Source organism: Psammomys obesus, unplaced genomic scaffold (genome assembly GCF_907164565.1).
Source record: "Psammomys obesus unplaced genomic scaffold, mPsaObe1.curated_primary_1811, whole genome shotgun sequence".
NCBI lineage: Eukaryota > Metazoa > Chordata > Mammalia > Rodentia > Muridae > Psammomys > Psammomys obesus.
In genome coordinates, this window is record NW_026586173.1 from 12,872,734 (window position 1) to 12,891,253 (window position 18,520).

General features: G+C 43.0%; 1 protein-coding gene across 2 annotated transcripts in view; it reads left to right on the forward strand.

Moving 5' to 3' along the window:
• Positions 1-8,992: 8,992 nt before the first annotated feature.
• Anln (anillin, actin binding protein) overlaps positions 8,993-18,520 on the forward strand; it is a 53,424-nt gene continuing 43,896 nt past the window's right edge. For both annotated transcript variants that reach the window (XM_055601461.1, XM_055601462.1), the window contains exons 1-3: positions 8,993-9,038; positions 15,677-15,827; positions 17,493-17,801. In XM_055601461.1, coding sequence (XP_055457436.1) covers positions 9,021-9,038; positions 15,677-15,827; positions 17,493-17,801 — 478 coding nt within the window. In that variant the 5' untranslated portion in view covers positions 8,993-9,020. The remainder of the gene's footprint in view (positions 9,039-15,676; positions 15,828-17,492; positions 17,802-18,520) is intronic.

Genomic DNA, 18,520 nt, shown 5'->3' on the forward strand with positions numbered 1-18,520 from the left:
TATAGAGAAACCCTGTCTCGAAAAAAAATGTTTTTTTGAATAGCAAATTTTTGAAAGTCTTCTGAAAAAGTCAACAACTGTTTTTTTTTTTCCTTAAGTGAAAACTCTCTTTTACTTAAAAACTGTGGATTTACACATGTAGAAATGTGTATTTGCACAAAGCTGCAGCTGTTTCATCCACATATGAAACCAGCCTTGGTATCTTGCTTTTATGCTTCTTTAACCTATGGAAGAGTTGTTTTTGTCCAGTCAATCTGTCATTGAATGCATGAGGATTTAGATATTCGTAATTTGTTAATATTTCCTTCATTTCCAATTATAATGAATATTTGGAATTTACTGCTGTAGCCTCAACTGTGTTTATCATAATAGTGTCAAAACAGGAAGACTTAAAAAAAAAAAAAAAAAAAACGTGAAGTTACCCTTACTTGGTATTTGTTTACTCATTTTGTTTGGAGCAGAAAGGAAGAATTCATAACCCACAACCTAAGCACCTGCTTCAAATTAAACATCTTCCTCCCACTTGCAAAATGATGCCTAATTAAGCAAATTGAAGCAGAGCCCCAAGCCAGCTGGCCTCCTCCTTCCTCGAGAAGCCTGAACCCACAGGGCTTCTCTGTGTCAAACGAGGGGAAGTGAAGGAAAGGCATGTCTTCACTGCAGCCCGTGGAGGGAATGTGGAGGGAGATGTCACACTTCACACAAAGTGACTGGTCTGGAGCGGCCTGCCTGCTGAAAAGACAGCAGACAAATTCTTGGCAAGTTCTGTGTTCCGAATCTGGAAACTCAAAAAGCACCTAAGACTTATCCTATGCCATTAGGCTCCTCATGTGATCCAGCACAGACACAGCCTTTCCGGCCTGGCCCTTCTTGTGCCCCTAAAACATTCTCACTTTCCCATGTATTTTAATAGATAATTTTGTGGGCCATAGAAATACTGGTTGACAAGTATTTACTCTCAAGGTTTGGAACCTCTCATTCCGTGTTTCCCAGCCTTTAGGTTTGATGCCAATAAATCCTCATGTATTTTGGCCTCTGGATGTTAGCACTTTTCCTTTATAGCTTTTGCCTTTTGAAATATTTTAAAAAATTATTTTTGGGTTCGAGCCTAGCCTTTAATGGCTGCCTTTAGTCTCAGCACCAGGAAAGCCAAGGCAGGTGGATCTCTGTGAGTTCGAGGCTAGATTAGTCTACAAAGCGTGTTCTAGGACAGCAATGGCAGAAAAAATATATATATTAAATATATTTTATATGTTACATAGAAAATATTTTATATATTACATATATTTTAGGCATATGAATGTTTGCCTGCGTCTCCGTATCATGTGTGTGCCTGGTACCCAAGAAGGCCAGAAAAGGATGTTGGACCTCTTAAGAGTGCAGTTACAAGGCCAGGTGTGCTGGTGCATGCCTTTAATCCCAGCACTCAGAAGACAGAGGTAGGTGGACCTCTGAGTTTTCAGCCAACCTTGTGTAGAGCATGTTCCAGAGCAGCCAGGAATACACAGAGAAACCCTCTCTCATAGCAAAAACAAAACAAAGCAAAACAAAACAAAAAAAGGAGCTACAGATGTTTGTGAGCTGCTATGGGATGCTGGGAATTGAACCAATGACCTCTGGAAGAGCAGAGTGGCTCTTAACCTTGCTCAACCATTTCTCCAGCTCCACTTTTTATGACTTTTTAAAATTTTGTGTTTATGTCTACATTACCTGCCAATTTTCAAATGGAATGCATAGACCTGTACACGCCTTTCAACTGGAAGGAAAATTTGGTTGTGTCTCCATATTGCACTTTTCCTAGACCTTGTCTTCCTGAAGACAGACATCACTTGCTTCAGCCACACTGAATTCATGCCTAACTTTTTGACAGCACCTGCATTTCTGAGGAACTATTTTCAAGTATGAAGCACACTAAGAGTAAAATGAGAACCAACATGGACACTTTGAGAACTCACTGAGAACAGCAACTGTTTGCATTGAACCAGATATTGATACATTTCTTTCTCAAATACAAAGTCAAATAGCTCACTTGTTTTGTGCCCTCTTATCTTTATAATAAAAGTATTTTTTAATCAGTGAAGTTTATTATCTAGATACACTCATTTTCTCTATTAATAATCACAAACGTGGGAGCTGCTTAACAATTTTAAGATTTTCCAAACAGGGTGCTGCATAGTTGGATTACCATATGAAGACATTTTTACTTATTGATGTGAATCACAAAAATATAGACAGATTTTTTTTTTCTTTCCTAGTCAGCTTTAGTTAGCACTACTGGTTAATGTATGGTCTAAGACAGTTCTTCATCTCTCAAAACATTGAACCTGTCTGACCTGAGAGTGTGTGCAGGTATACAAAAACACTGTGCTAGAATTTGGAATTCTCAGTCATTTCCTTGTATAGTAGGGGAACCAGCCAACTACACAGAATAACATAAACAATTATATAACTATAGCTATAGAAATCATACTGTACTATCAATGGGTTACACATATGATAAGATTATATACCTGACCTAGGTGTGTTTGCATATACCTTGGCTGGCCTTTAATACCAGCCTGCCTCTGCCTCCAGAATGTTAGGTTTAAGAAGTGCAAGGCTATTCTGAGATTTTTTTTTCTATTTGTGTGTGTATAAACTTTTTACATTTTTTGCATGTCTGAAATGTCACAATAAAATGGTGCAAAGTGGGTTAAAAGCGGAGTATAACCTCACAATTGGCTACATAGAAGATTTCCTAAGACATAATATATAGCCGGACTCATATTTAGATATTCAAGATGATTGGGCAGGGCATTCTAATAGCAGGAGAAAACAAGAAAGCCACTGACCCACTGACAAAGCAGCCAGAATGTTTTTTTGGTGAGGAAGGGTAGATAATGAGAGCTATTCTTGGCATTGAAAACTAAGCAAAGTGGGTAGTAAGATCAATTTAATTGAGGAAGACGTAGCATGCAGAGTATGACGGATAATGTGATAGGAATTCAAAGGGATAAGAATGGAAAAATTCTGAGCAACATTTTGAAAATCTGATTGGTTGAACAAATGTGAGATGGAAGTGGCTCAGTATCTTCTCTTTTGGGGGAAATACTTAATTTAGCAAGCCAGGAAAAGTGAAAAAACAAAACAGAGGTTAGTAGCAGGCCTGTGAATTCAGCACAGAGGACAAAGAGCTAAGGAGAGTGTCATTAAAATGTTTCCCTTCGAGGTCGAAGAAGCCAGTGAGACACAACAGAAGGTGAGCAGCACCAGGTGTTGTAGCACACTCCTGCCATCCTGGCACCTGGGAGGTGGGGGAGGAGGATCAGCACTCAGGGCTAGCCTCAGTGCGGCTGGTCTGATGCTGATTGCGGGCCCTCTGTGTAAACCTGCCTAAGTCACTATACCTGATTGGCTAATTAAACAACCTATGCCAGGGCAGGGCAGAAAGGGGTAGGCGTGGCTAAGGTTCCCGGGCTTTGGGCTTTGGAGGAGGATCAAGGTGGACGGCATTGGGTGGGGGCTAGAAGATGGATGGTGAGGATATTGAGACAGCGTAGGTAGGAATATCTGCCTGGCACAAGGTTAATAAGGCAATTACAAAATGTAGCAGCTGTCTGTGACTTATTATTCATGATAGCGGGTTAAATAGTACCACCATGATAATCTTAGGGCTAATAATAAATATAATTTAGCCAAACACTTTTATTTTTTATTTTTATTTTAACTATACCACCTCAGCTACACAGGGAGTTGGAGGCCAGCCTGCACTACATGAGACTCTGGCTCAAAAGAAAACAGTGGAAAATAAAATAACCAAATAAAGCTTATTGTCCTGCAAGTAGTCTAAAACTCATTGAGTCCAAAAAAAAGAAAAGAAAAGCAAACAACTAAACTCTATGAAAGTAGAAATGGGAAAAGGTGTGAAGAGGAAAAGGAAGAATAGAGCAGGAGGGGGACACAAGAGGGTTATGGGGCTGAATGAATAATATGCATTATATACATTACATAAATATGTCATTATGAAAGCTATTATTATATATAATTAGTATGTGTCAATAAAAATTTAAAAAGAGGTTGATCAGTGTTTGGGGAAGAAATCAAGTGATATGGGTAAGTCTTCCAAAGGTTTAGCCCATATGTTACTTATTAAAGACGGTAAAACGTTTAAGAGGCAAGGGTATGTTTGCTGAAGACACCAGGCACTTCAGACACAGGGTCCAGAGGCCCCTGAACTGGAACTGACCTGAATCCCTCCTCCCTGAGGACCAGCTTTCTTGGTGCCAGAAGGTGCTGGGCAGGTTTTCAAAGGAGGGGAGGAAACAACAGTCCTGCCCAACTATGACACCTATGAATCACAATAATGACCAACATGGCATGACGGCCTCAAGGGTGCCTTAGTGGCACATGTGCCTTGTCAGTAACCAACAACTCTCTAGCTGGACTAAGACTTGCTCAACAGGAAGGACATCATGCCTGGGACTAGTGAAGTTATGGATGTTGGAGAAAAACCTACAACCAGTACTTCATTAAATCAGCATAATTACATTCTAAATATTTGACCTTATACCCACAGATGAGCGTAGTCCTAACCCTCATCAAGGAAACTCCTCTCTGCAACAGTGACCATTACAGAGAACCGCAACCAAATAAAATGCAGAGTTGTGAAGTCGGGCTCCAACTGATATGTCTACAACTCAACTCCTGTACCTAAGGCTCAGGGATCACTGCAGAAGGGGTATCAGAAAGGTTGTAAGAGCAAGAGGAACAGGGAGTTTGCTGTGAGATTCCATCTCCAATAAACGTCAGAAAGTCTCACCAACATGCCTGCCTAAGCATGAGGTGAACAAAGATGACACCAATCAGAGATTATGAGGCCTCAGTCCTGTCCAAAAATAGGCAACTACGAAACGGCGAGAGCAGCATAAACAGTCCCCCCAGGGACAAGCACACCAACTGACTAGTCAATACCCAATGTCACCCTGAAAACAGAAACACACAAGTCACATTACACAGACTGAGCAAGTTTTATTTAGAAATATATAAACACAAATATGCTCACACATGGAAGTAATAACAACTAAAAAAAGGCCATAAATTTGAAAGAACAGAAGTGTGTGGGGAAGGCTTAGAGAAAGAGAAGTGATGTAAGTATATCATCTCAAAATACTTAAAAATGTTCTTACTTATTTTTGTACGACTGTACAGTGAGTGGCACACGCATACTAGGGCATGCCTGTAGAAGTCAGAGGGCAACTTTGTGGATTGGTTTTCACCTCTAGTGATCCCACTCACATCAAAGGTTGGCACCACAAGCATGTTCTGCTGTGCAAGAAGACCTTCACTAACTGTGGAGCCTGGATCTTAGGCTGCTGAACTATAAAATTATAAGAATTATATATAATATATTATATATAATATGTACTATATAATTATAAAAATTATAAGAAACAAACCTCTTTAAAAATTACTCAGTTTTGGCCAGGCATGGTGACACATGCCTTTAGTCCTAGCATTTGGGAGGCAGAGGCAGAAGGATCTCTGTGATCTATACAACCAGCCCCAGGGAAGTCAGAAAAATATACAGACCATGTCTCAAAAAATCAAGCAAACAAACAAAAAGACTAATTTTGACATTTTGTCATGGCAGAAGATGAACTACCAGAACTGGGATGTTGTCAGACTGGAAAGCAGGGAAAAGGAAAGTGAGACGGGCTTTATGAACTCGGCATTTAGAAGGGTTACTGGGAGAGGAGATGCATTTTGACATTGTAGAAGATCATGAAGTATAGTAAACTTGATGTATTTCCTGGAATCAAATTGAAAGGAAATTTATCCTTGATGCTCAATTAAAGAATGTAGGAACATGAGGGCCATGGGAGTGGACATCTTTCATCCCCGCACTGGGGAGGCAGAGGCAGGTGGACCTCTGTGAATTTAAGGCAGCCTGGTCTTCACAGTGAGCCCAGGAGGGCTACCCCACAGAGAAACCCTTTACTCGGGGTTGTGCACAGGGCCTCCTCTACGTGCCATACAAGCACTCTATCGTAACCTCACTCAAGGCATTTTAAATTAACATACAATCTCACTAAATGGCCCAGGATGGCTTCAAATTTGTGATCCTGTCACCTTAGTCAATTGGATTAAGCATGCACCACCCAGCCCACCCGTATATAAAAAAAACTGTTTTTGAAAAAAGTTCTTACTAGGTAGCCCAAACTGGCTTGAAACTCACTATGTAGCCAAGGCTATCCTTGAACTGAAAATCATCCTGCCTCAGCCATGGGCTACCACCCCCACTTGATATTAACTTTTGGTGGTTCTCATTTCATTATAATACATGTATAAAAGGAGAGGCCAGATAACCCGAGGTGGAGAGCTTTTGTCTGATCCTTCTTGCCACTGCCTTCTGGTCAGGTCTTGGCCTTTTCTTTTTCTGTAAAAACACAATTATTTATGTTATTGTATTATTTTGTTAATTGTGAGAATGTAGGTGAATCTTGAAAAATTAACTGGAAATATATATATTTTTGGAGTGTCCTTGAAAAAGTCAATGCTACCATATTTTTGAGGTTTTTTTTTTTGTTTGTTTTGTTTTGTTTTTTTAGCTCTCCATTAATTTTATCTACAAAAGACATAATTATTTGGTTGAAAGAACAGATCTTTTGAAGAGGAAATACTCATTTTCTAGGGCTCATTACGTCTGCATGAGATCCGTGTCTTTCACAAAAGATTTGTATGTGTTTGGGTGTTCTGCCTGCCTGTATGTCTGTGCATGTGTGTGTACCTGGTGTGCACAAAGGCTGAAGGGGGTGCTGGACACTGGGAACCGGAGTTACAGGTGGCGATGAGCCACTGTGTGGGTGCTGGGAACCGAACCTGGATCCTCTGGAAGAGCAGCCAGTGCCCTTGGCTGCTGAGCCATCTCTCTAGCCCTTTGGTTATCATCTTAAATGGATATAATGTTGTCCTCCTCCTAAGTGCTGAGATTGTATGTATTACCACCACACTCAGCAATGTTTTTGTTGTTGTTTTTTTTTTATGAGAAAAGTTATTCCAGCTTATAAACTTAATAATGACCTGCCATGGGTCAGAAATTTACATAGACATATAGGAGACATCTGCAGTAGTCTGAGGGTGTGGCCTTGAATCCGTAGCAGGGTTTCTGGCCTATAGCAGATGCTTCACACAGGGGAGCTATTGTGCATGCTGCTACCCCTATGACCACTACACTGAAGACACAGTCGAGGCCAGCGCTACAGCGTGTGTAAGGGCAGAGGAGCTATAAGTTTACAGTAGCTGTACTGCTTTGTCCGAGCTGGCTAGAATCAAATTGTTGTTTATAATGTAACCATGGATTACAGAGGCAATAGCTAGAAGGCACAACGGCTACATAAATTTCCAGTGACTCATTCCCAAGACTGAGAAACAGGGACACACCCCAGGTACGCATACCCCTTTCCTAGTCGGTACTTGAAAAAAACGTTCAGGCATCCTTTCCCCCTTGGGTCATAGGTAGTCCTTTCAACTTAAATTATAACAAGCCCCCACCCCACACACTTAGACAAACTTTCCCTTTTTCTATCATTTTGAGGCTCCAAACAGGAGCCTCCAACAGGAAGCTTATTCTTCCTGTTATAATATGGTCCCAGCGGAAGCTGGATTCTTAAGAAGTTGGTCTTACTCCATGCTCAGAATTCAGTCTATTACAGCCTATAGATTTTAAAGAATGTTTTATTAATTAGATAGAAACATCATTTTTTTGTTGTTGTTGTTTTAACTCGTATTTGTTTCCTGTGTGTGTGAAGGTCAGAGTGCAATTTGCTGGAACTGATTCTGGGTCTAGAACTCAGGTCCCAAGGCTCAGCAGCAGGTGCTCTTATAGCACAAGCTGCACTGCTGGCCCCAAGCTGACTATTTATTTATCTTTCTGATCCTGAACTTGATCCTTCAACACTTTCATAATGATTTTTCTGTTGATCCTGTCATGGACCCATTTCACAGGCCTTGCTAACCTATTTTTCTTTTACACAGTCTTCTATGGACTTTAGGTCTCACAGCAGCAACCTGGGCACACAGATTTTGATGCTTTCTTGACTTTTTGGTGTATGACGGCAAACAGTTCTACTATCAGGGGTTAATTGGCCTGTTTTCGTTAGACACTGCATTCCGGGAAGGCCTAGCTCTGGATGTAAAATGATAATAGACACTGAGGATCTCCAAAAGACCCTCCCAGGAATAGGAAAAAGAGACTCAGATTAAGAGATATTGGTGAAATAGTTTCTGTCCTGCTTACTGGCTAGTAAAAGGAAACTTATTAAATACGGGCCTTTCAATTGTCCCGTCTCCCAAATGACAGCTAGAAGGCTTGTCAAGTGTTCTCGGGGCTGGCATTGGATAGTTGGCTGGGGTTTAAAATGAACTTGTCGCACCGTCTATTACTGTTCTCATTTTCCCAAGGACAAAGAACTGGCCACTCGCAGCGAGTGTGGGGACCCATCGGAGAGGCCCCTCGGGAGGGTCACGCTGGCAGTCCGGTCCCTCTTCTGGCGGCAGCAGACATAGGGCCCACGGGTTCGTAGGGCCCGCCGAGGAAGAAGGCAGGGCGGCGGGAGCCGACGGAACCCCGAAGGGCCGCGCTAGGGCAGGCGTGGCGGCAGGGCGTGGCGGCAGGGCGCCGTCCTCGGGCAGTTCAACGGCGGGCGCGTCCCCACCCACGCAGCCGAGCGCAGACTCGCCGCTCCGGACCAGCGGGCCGGCGGCCGCGTCACGTGACCAAGCGGGGCGGGGCGAGGGCGGCCCGCCTGGCCCCGCGCGCATGCGCGCCGCCCGGAGCGCTGAAATTCAAATTTGAACGGCCCCGCTAGCCTACAGACCCCGGCGCCGAGGGCCGAGCCGACGGGGCGTGAGCGAGCCCGCACCCGGCCTTGCAGCCTTCTCTCCCGGGGCACCTGCGCCGAGCCCGCACTCACTTCTCTCCTGTTCCTGGGCTTCGACAGCCGGACCCCGCGTCGCGCAGTACACACGCGAGGCCTGGGGCGATGGACCCGTTTACCGAGGTGAGGGACTCTGTGGGAGCTGCGAACCATGACCCCTGCGGACCCTCCGCGGACCCCCGGCCCGCACTAGCTGTCAGCCTGCGGCCCACCGGCGGCCAGCGCGGCGCGTGCGCACGGCGAGCGTGCAGCCCGGGCGGGAGCCGCGGGGTCGCCGGGGTCCCGGCCTCGCTGCCCCGGCTGTTTCGGGGGGTCTGGGCCAGGCGGGCCGGGCAGGGCCCCAAAACCTCCACGCCAACCCCTCCACTCCGCCCAGGGCGGGCGCCTGCCGCGTGTGAGCTCGCTGGCTGGGCCCCAGCCCTCCGCTTCCCCCGGGACAGCGCGGCTTGGGGCCGGGAAGGGACGGGCCCTGTCCCAGAGCTGCAGTAGCTGGCGGGGTGGAGCCTGCCCAGTGACTCCTGCGGGCCGGGAATCGCAAGGGAAGCGGTCAAGGGCCGGCCCGGCCCGGAGGAGATGAAGTCATCCGAGTGCCAAGGAGCCAGGTGCTTTAGCCTCCAGTTCCTGCGGACGTCCCTGCTCTGCTGACTTCGGACGGCTCGCACGCAGGGTTGACACTTGGTTGAAAGGGAACAGTGCTTAAGCACCTCAGCGTGTAGGAACCCACATTAATAGCCTGTGATGTAAGGTTGGTGAACGGTCCAGTGTTTATGGAGAGTATGGTTTCAACAATACCTCCCTCGTCTCTTCCTCGGAGATAGGATCGAGATTGCGTTGTTAATTCTAACATTTACCTCCAGTTTTAATGTAATGTTACAGCTGTGCACGGGCATTCAGGAATTTCCTGTTGCCGTTTGCCCACTCTTCTATTCCAGGACAGTTCCTGTTTTGTTTTGTTTTTTTCTTTAAGCTCTTGCTCAAATGTCAAGACTGTGTTGTTAGTTTTGCAAAGTGGGCGTACAGTGTCTCTGTACTGCATTGAAAAAAGTCATAGAAGATATAATAACTTATTCTGGGAGGTGTAGCTAACAATTCCGTAAGGTAGCCCCCGGATAATAGTTAAGGGTGTCAACAACTAAAAGTTTCAACACGACAGTTGTGCCACCCCTACGCCCCTTTTGAAGTTCTCAGTTATCTTGAGGGAAACAACACTGCCGACTTTGACATTTCTAATAGAGGTCTGGAGACATGGCTCAGCCGTTAGGAGTAGTGGCTTCTCTTCCAGAGGACCCAGGTTCAGTTCCTAGCATTCATTCCTCACTGAAGTGTAACTGCACTTTTAGGGGATCCAAAGTCTTCTTCTGGCCTCCAGGACCACACATGTGTTACCCTTGAAGGCTAAACACCCATACACATAAAAATAAGTGAATTGGGAAAAAAAAAATTCTAATAGAAAAATCGAGGACATACTTTGTAGCAGCTATAGAGAGCAGAGATGATTATTCACCAAATATCTGTCACTTAACATTAAAAAAAATTTTTTTTTTTAATTTACGTGAGCAAGGCTGTGGTGGCATATGCCTTTAATCCTAGCACTGAGGAGGCAGAGGCCTGAGGATTATTGAGTTCGAGGCCTGTCTGTTATTCCAACTGCAACGAATATATATATATATATTCATTTTTTGAAACAAAGTTTAAATATTTATATATGTGTGTCTGTTTGCCTATGAGTTTGAATTTTTTATTGAAAACATTCCTAAAACTTCCATGTCAGTAAAATCGCCACAATTCTAGGTAATACTGATTTTAAAATATTTTGTTACTAAAAATAAAATTACTTTGATTAGTGCTATATGTTCTCCTTAGTAACTGACAAGAACAAAATACTTTGGAAAGTTGGTTGAAATTTGCACTTTTATTTAAAAATGGCCTTTTAAATTGAGTGCAAAACTCAGCTGAAAAGCTTCTCATTTGGGTCCTTTTAGAATCTGTTTGGAAGTGTGCATGCCTTAATGTGTGGTTTATATTAGAAAAAGCTAGGTCCGTTGGAGTGAGAGTAACAGCTTTGAAATCTTTCCTTAATTGGTAATGAGGACAGCCAGTGAGTTCCAGCTACAAGGTGCTCAAGCGATAGCATTCATAACATTTTTGTACTGTGAAATAAATTTCCGAATCAGGTTTTTTTTCTAAAAAGGACTGAATGAATGTCAGTATAAAATAATTTTTTCAATAAGGGTCTTACTCAAAACCACGCAACACAGAAAATTATTTGAGAGATTTTTTTTTTTAAATTATCCCAGGGTGGTTCATAACCAATGCCATCATAAAACAAACAAAACAGAAATTAACTCTTTTCATTAATGTCAGGACTCTTTAGTAACTCCTGCTCAAATGCTACAGTCCTGGTAAGTATTCTTTCCTTTATTCCCCATGCTTCGGGTCATTCTCACTTTACCTGCCTTTCTGCTTTATTAACTCACACTTGCAGTTTGCAGGACGATCTCTAGAGCTTCACCACAAAAATCACTGCTCAGTACTCATTTCGCCTACACTTACCTGCTGAGTGTGTCTCCTTCCAGAACATGGACTGTTCCTTCCTGTTCCCAGATACTGTCTCCAACATCAAACATATTCAAAAGCATCTTGTTGAATTACATATCAGATAGAAGTTTAATTTTTGGTATCAGGGCATAAACATGGGGCCTCCTGAAGACTGAGCTGTAGCCGAGTCCCAGCACACCTTAAATCCCAGGATATAGGAGGAAGAATCAGGAGGATCTGTGAGTTCGAGGCCAGCCTGGTACAGAGTGAGTTCCAGGACAGCCAGCGCTGTTATGCAGAGAAACTGTCACAGAAAAAGATCAGATCTCAGTTAATTCTATGCTGGTCTCCAACATTCTGTAACTTGCTGTGGCTGAGGCTGACCTTGAAGTCCTGGTGCACAAGTCTCCATCTTCAAGGATTATAGGTATACAGTACCACACCCCACTGAAGGTGTGATTAAAAAAATTAACATAGCATACTAAATAATGGGTTTCACTACAGCGTTTTTGGTTTTGTTTTGTTTTTCTAGGCAGGCATTCTCTGTGTAGCCTTGGCTGTCCTGGACCCTAGACGATGCTGGCCACTGAGCCACTGCCTCTGCCTCCCAGGGTGCTGGGGTTACAGGTGCTTTCATTACAGCATTTTCATACAGATATGTCATTTTACTTTGTTTTTACTAATTCCTCTCTCCCACTGCTTTCCTTTTTACATCCTCCAGCCATCTCACCGGCTGTTTCCTAGCTGTGATTTTTTTTTTTTTTGGAGGAAAAATTTTAAATTCATGATGCAATAGAAGGAAGGTGTACTTAAAACACCAAGCATTTACATTTATGTAATGTAGACAGAATATTTCTTTAATAAAAACTCTTTGGCACTTATTAGCTTTATTTTGTTATTTAGAGTATTTAAATTTTTATTTTATTTGTACATCTGTGAGTCTGAATCCATTGCAAACAATAGAGCACTTGTGTGTATTTGAATGTCGAAACCACATTCTTCTGGTATGAACTGTTGCTCCTGGCAACTGAAGCTGTGCTGACTCAAGTGCTTGATGAAGAGAAGGAATGTTGGGTGTGTCCATCCATGGATATGATCAGGGTCTTTTGTTTTCTCAGAGTGATACATTTTATCATGAGGGAGATTATCAAACCCTTATCAATTTGTAGCCCAGTCTGATCACTTTTGAATTGGTTGGAGGAGACTTCTTTAGGGGGTGAAGGTCTTGCACTTGTAAAATATTTTAAATGCACACAGCATTTTTATTGTCCCTTCTTCCAATGAACCTTAAGTTAGAAGTTTCTAAGTGCAGAAACTTGTGCCTCTACCCAAGTTTAGTTCCCGGTCTGTGTTGTCTGAAGTAGTCTTTCGTCCAAGACTAAGCTTGACCTAGCCTTGTATCCCATGCTGACTTTCCACTCAGGTCAAATGTAGCTGAGTCCTCAAGTCTGTATGAATCACTGCTCTCTATGTACAGGTAAATGATTATCTGTGTTCTTTAATAGTATACATTTGAGGGAGAATAAATTGTTTTTATAACACATTGATTCAAATAGGAATGTCTATTGAGTCACAGTGAGAAAAAAGGAGTAGTCATGATTTTATCCAGTGGCTAAGATTTGAACTTACAGCTATTTTATTATATTTTTGTATTTATTTAATAAACATAAGAATATTTAGCATCTTTCTCCTTGGGAAGTGTGTTATAAAAGACTAGTTATTTTTTCCTGCTTGTCACAACTTTAGATCTGAGTATATTAGTTGGAAGCTGTAACAGGTTATTGTAAATTTAGGGTCTTAAGCTGGCATTGTGTCGCACACCTTCAATCCCAGGCAGGTTAGAGGCCAGCCTAGTCTACATGATGAATTCCAGGAAATCCAGGGCTACACAGAGACCCTGTCTTCAAAGACAAACAAATGAAAAAGTAGTGATGTAAAGACTTAATGTTTTCAGTTCTGTAGGTCGTAGGTTTGAAATGGGTTTATCAAGTCACAAAGTGTGGGTAAGACTTCATTCCTTCTGTGAAGCCCTAGGAGAAAGTCTGTTTCCTAGGTTTTCCTAGCTTCTAGATCCTTTTTGCATGCCTTGGCTTCTGGCACCTTTGACCATTTTCAGAGCTTCAGTTGTTATCATTCTGACATCTGCTTTCGTCATCATCTTTCTTGACTGATCTGTCTTCCTACCTTTTCCCCGTTGGTACCTAAGAACCATTGTGATTTTCTTGGGTCCACTCAGATAACACAGGATAATGTTTACATGCCAAGATTCCTAATCACATTACCAAAATTTGTAGGTCAAAGATATAGAGCACAGCATTTTTGAGGGACCATTTTGTTGCTTTGTTTTTCGAGACAGGGTTTCTCTATGTAGTCCTGGCTGTCCTGGAACTCACTCTGTAGACCAGGCTGGCCTCACACTTACAGAGATCCACCTGCCTCTGCCCCCCCCCCCCCCCATGCTGGGATCACAGGCGCAGCCACTGCACTGGGTTTGAGGAATCATTTTTCTGCCTAGCATACTGACAGGAACAACAATTACTTTATGTTACATTTTTTTTTTTAATGGAGGAGTCTGGGGAGGGGCATGTGTGAAGAAGGGGAAGCGAAGGTGGGACTGGGAGGGAAGGAGAGAGGGGCTTATTGGGGGGGATACAAAGTGAATAAAGTGTAATTAATAAAAATAAAATAAAATAAATCACCAAAAATAAAAAATAAAAATAATTTAAAAAAAAGAAAAAAAAATGGAGGAGCCTGGAGAGATGGCTCAGTAGGAAGAACACATGTTGCTCTTGAAGAGGACTTGGGTTCAGTTCCCAGTACCCATATGGGAATTCGTAGCAGGAGTCTGTTGTCCTCTCTGACACAGGCATCCATGCTGTTCATATACATGCAGGCATACACACACACACACACACACACACACACACACACACACACACACATATATATATATATTTTTTTTTTTTTTTTTTTAAATTAAAATTTTTTTCCTGGTGCTGTAGATGGTTCAGTGGTTAAAGACAGTTGTTTTTCCAGAGGACTGGATTTCTGTTTCTAGCACCCACAATGAGCAGCTCACAACCTTCTGTAACTCCAGCTGCAGAGGATCTGACATCCTCTCTGGCCTCCGTAAGCAGTTAGGTGCATGTATGCATATTTGCATGCAAACACAAACTTACATTTCCCTACTTCTCAGTATGGCTGGTAGTGCACGTCTATCAGGCACAGCCGTGAATCCATGTGAATCTCAGAAAACAGTCTTCGTCCATGTGGGTTCCAGGGATTAAATTCTAGTGTGAATCTTTGCAGCATATGCTCTAGCCGACTAGCAGGCTCACCACACTCTCCCTGTTCCTCCGCACCCACAACCACTGTTTTTCAGTGAGCAGAAGTTCATGTTGGGCTCAGCTGGGCTGGCCGTCTATTGGTTCTGGGTCTAGTCATGTAGTTCTTAGTGTTATGACAAATTTTCTGGAGCTAAGTGCCATAATGCTGGCTGGAGTTGTTTCTCCAGCGTGTCAGACCTGGGCTTCTCACGTGATGTGCCAGTCCAAGAAAGAGTGCGGAAACAGTGAGACTTTTTGGGACCTAGCATTGAAAATCATATAGCATATTATTTCAGCCATATTTTATTTCAGACAAGTGAAAGCGAATCATAAGGCCAGGCCAGTCAGCCAGCCAGATTCAGGTGGTGATGCAGATTAGCTTTGTGTGTGTTTTCATGGCTGTGTGTACAGCGTGTATGCGTGTGCACTGGAGGCAAGGGGTTGATGTCACACATCTTCCTTAGTCTTTCTCCACCTTAGGGTTTGAGTCGGGATTTTCCACCCAACGTGACTCACTGGTTGGCTAGACTGGCCAACCAGTGACTTCCAGGAATGCCCCTGTCCCTGTCCTCCATGCTTGGCTTTATCAGGGTCCTGGGTGTCTGACCAAGCTCTCACCCTAGTCCCTGATTATACCTTTTGATTGGAACAGCAAGCACACAGCATTTATAATCTTACATAAGTGATGTATATGCTGCTTGTTAGTATTTCTGTTGATTGTAGTAATTTTGATGCTCAGGTGCTTGTTCATTTGGTAAATCTTGGTTCAATTACTTGGGATTTTACCTTTGAAATGTGTTTGACTATAATCCTACATAACAGTTGTTGATTTTAGAAAGCATCCAGGGTTTTCTGAACCTTCGACTAACCTTGTGTTTTACCCATGATACTCTGTAGAAGTTGCTAGAACGAACCCGTGCCAGACGAGAGAATCTCCAGAGAAAAATGGCGGAGAGGCCTGTGGCGGCAGCAAGGTCAGCGCATGCGAAGCGAGGCAGAGAGCCACTTTCAGAAGCGAGTAATCAGCAGCCGCTACCTGGGGGCGAAGGTAAAAGATGCGGGGGGAAAAGTAAAACTGGAATGGATTCTGGAGTACATAAGCCCCATTACGTACATAGGCTTCATCATGTATGAAGAAAAACTGGTCTTTGGGAGACAAATGCAATAGCCTCTTGGGCAAGAGCAGCCTTCTGTTATATTTCAAGGTTGTTACATCAGGCCTCATATCTACCAGAAGCCAGGCAGAGAACTTGGTTAGATGGCCAGGGAAACTGACTTCCTATGAAATTCACGTTCTTTTAAAACATTTTAAACTTTTTTTTGAGATTTATTTTTCTTTATTTTATGTGTATGGGTGTTTTACCTCATGCAAGTCTGTGCAGCACATGCATGGAGTGTTTATGGAGGCTGAAAGGGCATTGAATCCCCTGGAACTGGAGTTGTATACAGCTGGCCGCCATGTGTGTTCTAGGTCCTCTGGAAGAGCACAGTGCTCTTATCTGTTGAGCCATCTTTCCAGTGGGCACCTCCTACTTTTTTCTTTGTTTAAAAGAAGAGATTGTATGTTTGGGCAAGTGTTGTATGGGCATGCGTGTAGGTCATAGGACAACTCTATATAGAATTGGTTTTCTATTTTCATTTCCATGTGAGTTTTGGGGCTCAAACTCAGGTTTCCAGGAATGAGCAATAAGCATGTTTACTCACCCATCTGAGTGACCTTTCATTCTTATTTAAATTATTAACTTTCTGAGCTGAGGAGATGGGTCAGTGGGTAAAGTTCTGATGCACAGGTGTAAGGGCTGGAGTTTGGATTCCGAGCTCCCATGGAAATGCTGGGCCTTGGCGAGGACACAGGAAGACACAGGGCCACAACAAGCTGAGATCTAGGCTAGCAGAACTGATGAGCTCTGGGTTCGAGAGACCCTGCTTCAGTGTACAAGATGACAGGGTGGAGTGCATAGAGGACACCCACTCAACCTCTGACTTCATGTGCGCATGCACCTGCGCACATGCTCCCTCACGCAGGAGAGCATGCATGCACACATATACACTCTCACTTCAGGAGACCCTGAGACTCATTGGTGGGTAGAAGCCTTACTTTGTAGGGTGCCCTTAGCACTGACTCTATTGATGTTCATTGACATTACAGCGTGAGAGCTGATTCCATTTGGTTTAGCTGAGACAGCTCAGTTGTCTTCAGAGCCTGCTTCTCTCCCAAGCCTCACATAAGGCACAAGATCTTCTGCTCTATTTCAGTTATTGTCCATGAAAGGTGGTTTCAAAGACAAAACAAAAACCAGTCTATAAAACCTGTTTTCTACAACTTAATTTCTCTAGGCTTGACTTTTCTTCCTTAAAATGAGGTGATTGAATTCTGAGATCTTTAAAATTTTTTGAGTACTTGGTTATTCTTGTGTGTCTGCTGTTTATTTCCTGTTGTCTTAAAATTACATAAAATCTTCTACATCTTGAACATATTTAAATTTATTTTCATTGAAGTTTTTAACAGAAAAATGACGTTTGCCTAAAAAAAGGTTTTCCTGTCATATTTCAAAGTTAATGGAAGAAAGGGTTGTGTATTTTTCTTGTAATAAAAGTAGCTAAAGTATTAGAGAAACTTGATACCTTATTTTTAAGTACCCACCTCTAGTTCTTCAGGCTGTGAAAACTGCAGAGGTATCACTGTGGGCTTTCGTTGTTCTTATTGATCTAGAGAAATCTTGTACAAAACCATCACCATCAAAAAAACGTTGTTCTGGCAAAACTGAAGTGGAGGCTTCGGACCTAGAAAATAAAGAACCTGTTGAGTCAACTGCTGCAAAACCATGTTCTCCAAAGCCTGCACCCCGTCAGGTGCAGCCCCCAGCTCCAGCTGCCGGCAGTGATTCAGCGGCGGCCCCAGCCTCGCTGCCCAGCATGGGCAGAGGGCTGAACTCAAGATCAGAAGCATCCACTGCCTCAGTTAAAACCCGCATGCAAAAACTTGCAGAGCAGCGCCGCCATTGGGATAGCGACATAGCAGGTATAAATGATGTGGGTGGGGTGGTCCCTGATTTTCTTTTGGTAAGATTCTTCGTGGAGCTGGATATGGTATTATATGTCTGCAATCCCAGCATCTGGGATGCTGATGCAGGAGGATTATAAGTTTAAGGCCTGCCTGGAGTAGCATGCAAGCAAGATAAGTGCTTTTGCTTGAAGATGATTAATATACCAGAAGTATATCCATAAAAACAATGAATGAGCTGAGTGTAGTGGCTCAGGCCTGTAATCCCAGCACTCCGGGGGACAGAGGCAGGTGCATCTCTGTGAGTTTAAGGCAGCCTGGTTTACAAAGTCCAGGACAGCCAAGGCTACATAGAGAAACCCTGTCTTGAAAAACAAAAGCAAAACAAACAAACAATAAACAATGAATGAGAATGATTCATTCTTAATCAAGTAGATGATGTTCTTTAACTAGTACAGAAACTTCACCTAATAACTGAATTATTTCCTGTTTGCAGTGAAAAAGCACTGAGCCTCAGCTCTATACTCGGGAAATCCTATTTCATATGTTCATTTATCAAGTAAAGACACTATGGTGTGTAGTGCTGTTTAGTAGGGAAAGATGCCAAGACAAAATACTCCCCACCCCAGTACATTGAACTGGAAAACATGTTCTGCTACAGTTCTGGACACAGGAAAATGACCACGTCATATGCAAGCAATTTTGTGGTTATGTACCAGGGTTATTTTACCACAACT